The sequence below is a fragment of the Schistocerca piceifrons genome, chromosome 9 (genome assembly GCF_021461385.2).
Source record: "Schistocerca piceifrons isolate TAMUIC-IGC-003096 chromosome 9, iqSchPice1.1, whole genome shotgun sequence".
NCBI classification, from domain to species: Eukaryota; Metazoa; Arthropoda; class Insecta; order Orthoptera; family Acrididae; genus Schistocerca; species Schistocerca piceifrons.
In genome coordinates, this window is record NC_060146.1 from 133,045,557 (window position 1) to 133,056,097 (window position 10,541).

The 10,541-nt window shown below is 41.7% G+C and overlaps 1 protein-coding gene across 2 annotated transcripts in view; it reads left to right on the top strand.

Moving 5' to 3' along the window:
- LOC124716963 (nuclear RNA export factor 1-like) overlaps positions 1 to 4,747 on the top strand; it is a 155,845-nt gene extending 151,098 nt beyond the window's left edge. For both annotated transcript variants that reach the window (XM_047243562.1, XM_047243563.1), the window contains one exon: positions 2,074 to 4,747. In XM_047243562.1, the coding sequence (XP_047099518.1) occupies positions 2,074 to 2,194 (121 nt within the window). In that variant the 3' untranslated portion in view covers positions 2,195 to 4,747. The remainder of the gene's footprint in view (positions 1 to 2,073) is intronic.
- The last annotated feature ends 5,794 nt before the right edge of the window (positions 4,748 to 10,541 follow it).

Below are 10,541 nucleotides of genomic sequence, written 5' to 3' on the forward strand. Positions count from 1 at the left end.
AGAGTGGATTTTACATGGGGGAGGGGAAAAAAGGGAAAAAAAAGAAAAGAAAAGAAAAAAAGAAGAAAAAAAAAAGCTTGTGCTTCAGTAGTACAATGTGGTATTCCCAGATGATAACAGAGTCACTTTACAGCCTATTTCCCTGTGCTATGTCACTTTATAAACTATGTTTTTGCTTTACAACCCATTTGTTTTAATGCATATTGTATGTGTACAAGTAAGGTAAATCTGAACCTCTGTATCTCGAAAACTGATGAAGATGTGAAGAAAATTTTCAAGGTTGCTCGAGATCGAGATCTTTCGAATATCTGATAAAAATTTCAGCCATTTGCTGTGTGTTGCTGTCTTGGAATCTTGGCTGGGTCTCGGTCTGCTGAGGACGACAAAAATATGGTAAAAAATCCCTTTTTGTGAGTTTTGCCGAAGAACTGCCCATGAAATAATGGTGCCTTCATGAGTCCCATCTAGCCCACCATAGACCACATCAGATGCACAAAAAACCAACTGATTTGCTCAATTTGCCTAAGCAGGAGGAAGTGTGTTATTCGTATTGTAGGATGATAGTAACACAAAGACGATCCTTCTGTTGGGTATACAAATGGTCGCTAGCCCAAAGGCTATCCAAAACAATTGACCCTGCCGTTTTATCACCAATGGAAACAGGAAACAGAAGTATGCACACTGGAAAATCCCATTTTTATGTGCGGCATTTTAGGACCTGTTAGGTACAAAGACTTAAGATGACACTCTTGTTTCATACAACTGTGTCTGTTAATGGCCGCTGCTATTACATTTTCACCTCTCCAATAAACTAGCCAACAGTGAGAACAGTTGATTACATGTGGTGAATCTGCTCCAAAGAAGACAACAGTCCATTGGCAGGAAAAGTTATGAAGCCGATATTCAATATTCTGGGATGCGAATGATGTAAAGCTCTTAGACTTCTTAGAAAAAGGAAGAATAATATTGGACAGTACTACAATAACATATTGGACCAATCCAACTAGGAACAGGAGGAAATAGGTCTTTTTTTGTAAAGAAGAAACTACTGTTTCATCACAATAGCATTCCAGCACATTTGTTTGGAGTTGTCCCTGAAAAACACCACAAATTGCATTAAGAATTGCTGCTGCGTCCCCCATTATTCTACAATTTGCTTTCCTGTGATTTCTTCCTGTTCTTAAACATGCAGTGCCTTAAGGTAAAAAATTCTGTTCCGATGGCGTCATTTTCAAAACAGATGCATATATTGTAGGAGGAGTCAATAAATACGGCCATGATGTTGGAAAAAGTGTATATTCCTAACAGGGGAGTGTACATAAAATGTGTTCCTTCATAATGAAACACCTCAAAGAAAATTATCTATTGCCACATAAGCAACATGGAATCAGGAAATACCATTCTTGTTAAATCCAACGGGCTCTTTATTCACACGAAGTAATGAGTACTGTCACCATTGGATATCAAGTTGATTTCATATGTCTAGATTTCCAGAAGGCTTTTTAACTGAAGTTATATCTAAGATTCTCCAAGGAAGTTTGATAGGCCCTCTGTTGTCCTTAATTTATTTTAACAATTTAGGAGACAATCTGAAGAGCCCTCTTAGATTGTTCACAGATGATCTGTCATTTACTGTCTAAAAAAGTCATAAGGAGATCAAAAAGAATTATAAAATGATTTGGAGAAGTTATCTGGATGATCCAACAAGTGACAGTTGATCGTGAACAATAAAAAGATTGTACTAAAATATTTATACTGTGAATTAATGGCTGGACAAACTTCAGTGTGAAAGTCAGGTGTATGCTCTCGCACATGATAATTGAGTCAGGTACAGACTTATTGTCAGTGCACACACAGAAAGATTTAAGTGTTGTGTGTGGAACATTGGAGATTTAGTCTGGAAGTGGTTCTAGACACACTCTGCTAAACACTTAATTGTGAACTGCAGAATAATATGTAGGGGGAAAAAAGGCATGCATAGAAATTCTGCAGTAGATATAAAAAGCATTTCTCATTAATGTTTCTGAGGATTCTGTGGCCTTAGACAATAAATAACACTCCTTTTCTTTTCAGGTGCCTGAATTTGGCGGGCTGGAACCTAAAAGAAGCCCTTGAGAAATTTATGGAACTGTACAAAATGGGCAAAATTCCAGCAAAAAGATTCAATAAATCAAAAACAGCAGCAAAATTTTAAAAGCGAGAAATCTTTTGACCCTCATCAAGTAAATGTGTCTGTATAGTGTCTGAAGTAGCTACTGAGTAACATTGCATCCTTTGTGAAACTGCACCAGCACTATTGCAGAAAAAGCTGATGCAAGTTAGTTTTGTGAGTGGTCAGCGAAGGTGCATCAGCAGCAAAAAGTGTACTGAGAGCAGTCAAAAAATCAAGTTAAGAAAACTCTTAAATTATGAGACGGAGTTGCTTGGCAGTGCTGAGGTTGTGAAATATTTAATATTGCTGACACGCGCACGCGCACACACACACACACACACACACACACACACACACACACACACACACACAAATAAAAGTTTGTGGCACTGTACACGCTTTTGGAATTAATGGGGAATTATTAGTTCCTTGGGAACTCAAGACAGCTAGGTGGGGGAAAATTACAAAAAAGACCAGCTCACTCAAGACACCCAGGTGAGATGCATGACCAGGAACGGGGATGTATCTTCAGTGTTCAACTGAGACACTCTTTATCTAGGTAAGGAATGTTGTGGCAGAATGTAAATAATTTAGGAGCAAAGGATACAACTCACCAAGTAGTAGAAGTGTTGAGTCATTAGGCACACGAGAGAGAATGAAAACTTTGCTAGCTATTGAAACATCCTTTAATGAGCTGGATCAGGGAGTTGTAATGGGTAGGGTGGGTGGAGGGAGAAGGGACTGGAAAGTGGGAGGAGGCGTCGCGAAAGGTTGCCTGACAGCTCAGAGGTAGGCAGCGCCTGTGTAGGATAAGAGTGAGAAACACTGGCAGTGATACCAGTGACTTGGAGGAGTAGATTAGAAGGGGTGACAGGGCGGAGGAAGGGGAAACTGTCGGGTAGAGGATGTGGGTGCAGTGAAATAGCGGAGATTATGGAATTACGGGGACAGAGGATGTGTCGCAAAGATAACTTCCATCTGTGTAGTTCAGAAGCAAGAGCAGAGTTGACCACCCAGCAGTGGAAAACTATGCTGACCACAACACACTTTAGTTCAATCGCTGCTTCACAACCATCGCTTCCTCCTGGCACCAGTTTTTTTGAACTACAAATATGGAAGTTATCTTTGCAACACATCCTTCATTCCATAATCCCCCTGGCCTCAATCTCCCCTATCTCAATGCTCACACTGCCTCTACCCAACAAGCTCTGTCCTATCAACCCTCCCAATCCTCTCCTCCACATCATCGGCATCATCCACCCCACCAACTCACTCGCTTCCAGCGTCCGTGTGTCTCATTCCCATCTCCACCCTTGCGTCAGCCATCCTTCCCCAACCCTCCTCGCACTTTCCATCCCTTTCGTCCGTCTGCCTGTTCCACTCAACACAACGCTTCACTCTAGTCTACCTGCCAATCTGCAGCCCAATACTGTGATTTCAGTCAACTGGCACAATATGTGAGGGAAGGGAGGAGGGGAGGGTTGTCCGAAAGCTAGTAGTGTTTTCATTCTTTTTTGTGTGCCTGTCAATGACTCAATGCCTGTGTGATTCAGTGAGTTGTCTCCTTTCCTCCTAAATTATTTACATCTCTCTTCAACTAACTTTGACCAGTGTGCCTTGCTAATGCCAGTGGACATCCAACTTTCAGTAACTCCATGGTGGACGTAGCTCTGATAACAGACTTTCCCTCACAGCAGATAAAATCAGTAGAGCCGTTAAGCTCACAATTTACACTAAATTGCAGTAAGACAACACAAGTCTTAAGACAACTCAAGTTTATTAACCAAATACTGGTGTCATCTGACGTCGCTTTGGCTTTGTAACTTACAGAACTAAAGTATCATTGATTGTTCTACAATATTAATTTGTTACATAGACTATTCATATCATTAAATTGTATTTTATAAATATGAAGTCCACAGTAGGAGGCCTTCCAGTCGTGTTTCTGCGGTGTCCCGGAACCGGGCAGCTACAAGATGCGTATGCCTGTCTGTCGTTTGTAACTCGGCCATATGCTGTCGTTTCTCAGACACCTGGGGATCTCTGAAACATCACCCAAACAAACTACTAACAGTAGCTGTTCCTGCATAAAATTATTCAACAGTTAATTACTCAGAACAGTTCTGAAGTTAACTTACTGCAAATCGACCTCTGTTGTATATTATTTCTGTGTCGTGTGTCATGCAATTTGCAACCTAATTTACACACAATTGTTTCATGACTCCCTCTCATCCTGCAGCGTGATTTGTTCTCCCTTTCTGATCTCCCACAACTTATTTCTCTCTCCTGCCCCAAGGTAGTATCTAATACTTCTGAAAGCTAGCATAGTGCTGTGGACATTTTCTTTTATACATGTGTATCAACAACACTGAATATTTCACATCCTGAAAGTAAATACCAGCTAGCATTTGTGTCTGATACTTTAATGTAATGTTCATTGTATTGTATGTAAATAAACGGTTTCTTATGTGAAATCAGGCTGAAAACAAAATCTTGAATCAGCTATATTTATTTTGTCTGTGTACATACAATGCATGGCTCCCAGGAGTCTCTGTGATATGGAAGACAATAAAATCTGAAATGTTATGTTGCTAATATGAATTTTAATGTATGCAAATACAAGATGTGATCAAAAGTAATGGGAATATTTTAATTTTGTAGGCTTTATACAACTGATTCTCAGTATTTTTATTTATTTATTTATCTTGTTAGAATGCATGTTTATGATGCATGTTTGCATTTTCAGCTGTTTTGAATATTTAATTTATTGTAGACAGTCAAAAACATTTTTCAGGTGCTTCAAAAATGAAAAATGTGCAGCACTGCATTTGAAATGTTGATTGTGGCTTTTGGTGAACCTACAATAAGTAATACAAGAATTTATGAATGATGTAAACATTTCAGAAAAGGTCGGGAAGATGTTGAAGACGAGGAAGATGTTGAAGACGACAATTTCCCTGGACGCCCCACCACATCAGTACTGATAACAGTGTGGAAGAAGTAAAGAAAATGGTTCTGGAAAATCGCTGAATCACAATCAGAGGGGTTGCTGATGACGTTAGCAAATCCTTTGCCTCATGCCAGGCTATTTTTCAGGCATTTTGGGCATGAAACTTGTAGCAGCAAAGTTTCTTTCAAAATTATTGAATTTCAACTGAAAACATCATCGCATAGGCATCGCTTGAGAATACTGAATGAAATTGACAACAATCCAAACTTCTAAAGATGGTTGTAACAGGTGGCAAAATGTGGGTATACTGGTATGGTGTTGAATCCGAGGCCCAGTCTTGCATATGGTCATACAGTCGTTAAGGAATACTACCTGGAAGTTCTATGTCATTTGCGTGAAGCAGTCTGAAGATAGCAACTAGAGTTGTGACAAAACCACTCGTGGAAATTGCATCACAATAATGCTCCTACTCATGCCTCAATACTTGTTCGTGATTTTCTTTTCCTCCAAAAACAAAACTGTTATGTTGCCTCAGCCACTGAATTTGCCAGACATGACCCCCTGCGACTGCTTTCTATTCGTGAGGCTGAAGAGAATTGTGAAAGGATCTCATTTTGTCGCCATTGATGAGGTAAAAACAAAATCACCGAAGGAGCTGAACACCATAACGTAAAGCGAGTTCCAAAAATGCCACAAAATTGAAAAAAGTGCCGGCACGAGTGTGTTATATCAGAGGGGGATTACTTTGAAGGGACATAGTTGGTGTTGATAAATAAATAAGATTCTTTAAGAAAAACAAAAATTCCCATTACTTTTTGATCACACATTGTACATTAGTTTAAATTATTCATTGCAGAACAGAAATTCCTTTATCAGCTCCTAACTGTGCTGTATTACCTTCAAGACGTTTCATATACTCTCCCAAGTTGTTGAGTACATGTGTATGCTTTAGACTCCTTTAATGTTAAACTTCTTAAACCTTTGAAGTCTTTGTAGATATTATTATTAGTCTTAGTAATGCAGGCATGCGCTCTGCTTAAAACACACACACACACACACACACACACACACACACACACACACACAGAGAGAGAGAGAGAGAGAGAGAGAGAGAGAGAGAGAGAGAGAGAGAGAGCTCTTACGCACACAGCCACTGTCATATCCGGGCACTGAGGTGTAACTGAAGTGTACAGCAATTACAGTATGTATGTAGTGGTGGTATAGGAGAGGCATGGAGTAGGGAAGGAGAGGTATACCAGAGTAGGAGTGGGGGAAGATGCTGTACTGCTGCCTACAGGAGCGTGTTAGGAGGTGGCAGGCACACGATGGTGGGCTGCTAGCTGCAACATTGAGAGACTGTGCTCTGTGGCAAAAGGAGTGTGGAGGCACAGTGGGGCGTGCCATGCACGTGTGGACCTGGAGAAGGAGCAGGGAAGGAGACAGAGGGAGGTGGGGACAGGGACTGGTGAAAGTAGAAGCCAGGGTGGCAGGAACCTAGGGAGAGTTCCCAGTTGCACAATTCAGAAAAAGCTGATGTCGGTTGGAAGAATCCAGAAGTCACGAGCTGTGAAACAGTCACTGAAGTCGGGCAGACCGTATCAGGTGGCACACTCGGTCACTCTCTGACTGACAGTTTGCCAGTGGCCATTCGTACATACGAGTAGTTTGTCGATTGTCGCGTCCACACAGTGGTTGCAACTATGTTGGTAGACCACATGGCTGCTTTTACAGGTGGCCCTGCCTCTTACGGTGTAGGACGTGCCTGTGTAAGAACTGGAGTAGACGGTAGTGGGATGATGCTTAGGGGAGGTAAGATAAAGTGGCCATTGTATATTTTTTGCCCTAAACAGTGCTGCTGCTGGCCACAAAGTGGTCACACTAGTCTAATATATACCATCATTGTTGTCAGTGAATTTTCAGAGGAAGTTTGTTCCATTACTTTTTAGTATAATCTTTTATGATTTTTGCCTGATATAAGGTAAGTCATTTATATTATTTATGTTACCTCACACACATGATGAGTGGTACTTTTTTACCATATCAATGTTTAAACAATGTCTTTTGGCCTACAAATATAGTTCATTGTTGTTTCCTTCAGTTTGAGAGTTTCACCTGTTGTGAACCGTTAATGGTTACACATTGCCCAATCAGAAAAAGTGACCGTATTACTCGACTGAAAAAGTGGCCAAGCATTTTACCCCAATAAGAGTTGGTTACTTCCATATGTGACATGTAATACTTCAGACCACAGTGAATTCTAAACCCTTTTATATAAAAAAATTATCATGTATTATTCTGTCCCTTTGTGACAGTTTTAAGTTAATTTATGTTCTTTCATTCTGTCACATTTGGAGTATCATATTTTGTGGACTATAAGATGCACTTTTGTCTGCGAAAAATTGCCTCCAAAATTCAGATGCATCGTATACTCAAAATTATTATAAAAATGACCAGTGTTTTGATTTTACATTCCCACCAGTCTTAAAAATGGCCATATATTCGATGCCATGGGAAACCTATCCTTATCTGGCAACATTCTCCCTCCTGCCGTGCCATCACAAACCAAGAACACTTTTAACTCATGATGCGACATTGAGGTCTACAGTGCCAGTGAACTTGAATAATTGAAAATGATTTGTGTTGTCAGTAATGGTATGATATTTTTGATAGTAGCTGATTTCGTCTTTCCCTCTCCTTCCCTCTTCCCGATGAAGCAACCGTGGGTTGCGAAAGCTTGAATTTGAGTTTGTTAGTGTCTCTATCAACATACCAACACTTTTGTTTAGTAAGTTACATCATCTTTGTTTTTAGATATATTTTTCCCATGTGGAATGTTTCCCTATATAATGCTCATAACGTAAGGATAATGCTGATACATTGTGAAACAACACTCTGGTGGGCGGTTTGCAGGTTTAAATTGCCTCGTGGTTTGACCATGCGCTGCATGTCACCTGTGGTCGTTGCACGGTGGCGCTGGTAGCAGTCCACATACGCAGAGGTGTGTTGGTGCATGTCAGAGTATGGTGCAGCGAATAAGTGTGCAGACGTTTTCAGACGTGCTAAAGGTGACTGTGTGTTGAAAATGGCTCAAAGAACACACATTGATGGCGTTATGAGGGGTAGAATACTAGGGCGATTGGAGGCTGGTCAAACACAGCAGGTCGTAGCACGGGCCCTCCATGTGCCACAAAGTATAATCTCAAGATTGTGGCAATGATTCCAACAGACAGGAAACGTGTCCAGGCGCTACAGTACGGGACGTCCACAGTGTACAACACTACAAGAAGACTGATATCTCGCCATTAGTGCCTGCAGACGGCCACGGAGTACTGCAGGTAGCCTCGCTCGGGTCCTTACCGCAGCCACGGGAACAGTTGTCTCCAGACACACAGTCTACAGACGACTGAACAGACACGGTTTATTCACCCGGAGACCGGCAACGTGCATTCCACTGACCCTTGGTCACAGGAGAGCCTGTAAAGCCTGGTGTCACGAACACAGAACACGGTCATTGGAACAGTGGTCCCAGGTTATGTTCACGGACGAGTACAGGTATAGTCTGAACAGTGAGTCTTGCCAGGTTTTCATCAGGCGTGAACCAGGAACCAGATACCAACCGCTTAATGTCCTTGAAAGGGACCTGTATGGAGGTCGTAGTTCGATGGTGTGGGGTTGGATTATGACTGGTGCACGTACACCCCTACATGTCTTTGACAGAGGAACTGTAACAGGTTAGGTGTGTTCGGACATCATTTTGCACCAGTATGTCCGCCTTTTCAGGGGTGCAGTGGGTCCCACCTTCCTCCTGATGAATGATAACGCACGGCCCCACCGAGCTGCCATCGTGGAAGAGTACCTTGAAACAGAAGATATCAGGCGAATGGAGTGGCCTGCCTGTTCTCCAGATCTAAACTCCAATGAGCACGTCTGGGATGCTCTCGGTCGACGTATTGCTGCACGTCTTCAAACCCCTACGACACTTCAGGTGCTCCGACAGGCACTGGTGCAAGAATAGGAGGCTATACCCCAGCAGCTGCTCGACCACCTGATCCAAGAGTATGCCAACCCATTGTGCAGCCTGTGTACGTGTGCATGGTGATCGTATCCCATATTGATGTCGGGGTACATGTGCAGGAAGCAGTGGCGTTTTGTAGCACATGTGTTTCGGGGTGGTTTTCTCAACTTATCACCAATACTGTGGACTTACAGATCTGTGTCGTTATTTGTTCCCTATGTGCATATGCTATCAGCGCCAAAATGCCGTGATTTACCAAACGGGAAAGCGCTGGTAGATAGACACAATAAAAAAAAAAAGCACACAAACACACACACAAATGTCAAGCTTTCGCAACCCACGGTTGCTTCATCAGGAAAGAGGGAAGGAGAGGGAAAGACGAGAGGATGTGGGTTTTAAGGGAGAGGGTAGGAGTCATTCCAATCCCGGGAGTGGAAAGACTTACCTTAGGGGGGAAAAAAGGGAAAGGTATACATTCGCGCGCACACACATATCCATCCGCACATATACAGACACAAGCAGACATCTCTCCCTTAAAACCCACATCCTCTCGTCTTTCCCTCTTTCCTGATGAAGCAACCGTGGGTTGCGAAAGCTTGATATTTTGTGTGTGTGTTTTTTTTTTTTTTTAAAAATTGTGTCTATCTACTAGCGCTTTCCCATTTGGTAAGTCATGGCATCTTTTTTAATATATATATATATCCCATTTATCGTGACCACCCTAAATTTAACTGTTTGTCCAGATGCAAATTACAAAATGTTTCAAGCAAATGTTCTTTAGCCATCAGTCAGCATGATTGCCTTTGTTGTAGCTTTGTTTTTTACAAAGATATGAACTGCGGTATGACTTTTTTAAAATGACATCCCGTATTCTTTATTTGGTAATTCATTTCCTCTCCTAAAGACCTGTTCATACATGTATCACAGTGTACCATTCACTGAAACACAATGTTATTAATTACATAACACAACATTGACTTTGAGCCAGGGATCACAAACTCGTCCACTTCCTAGAGTTGTCAGAAAACAAATGAAAACCAAGTAAAAACAACACAAAATTAACTTTGACTCTCCTGTACCACTGCCCAGAAGCAGAACTTTCAAAGGTGCTCAAAGTGGTGACCCTGGACGTCGAAACACTGGTGCACTCGTTGAATGAAAGAATTATTTACTGCTTCCCATGTTGCCTGCTCAAGAGCATTACAAGCAAGCACAATACGGTCCTGTTACATGTCCTCTGGAGTTGTTGTAATATCGCGATAGGCAACGTCTTTAATGCATCCCCATAGAAAAAAGTCCAGAGGATTTAAATCAGGAGACCTAGCAGAGCAAGTAACTGTTCCTCCTTGACCAATACATCTAGCAGGATACCTTCAGTTCAGAACACGACATGGACGCAAGGCATTATGTGCAGGACATCCATT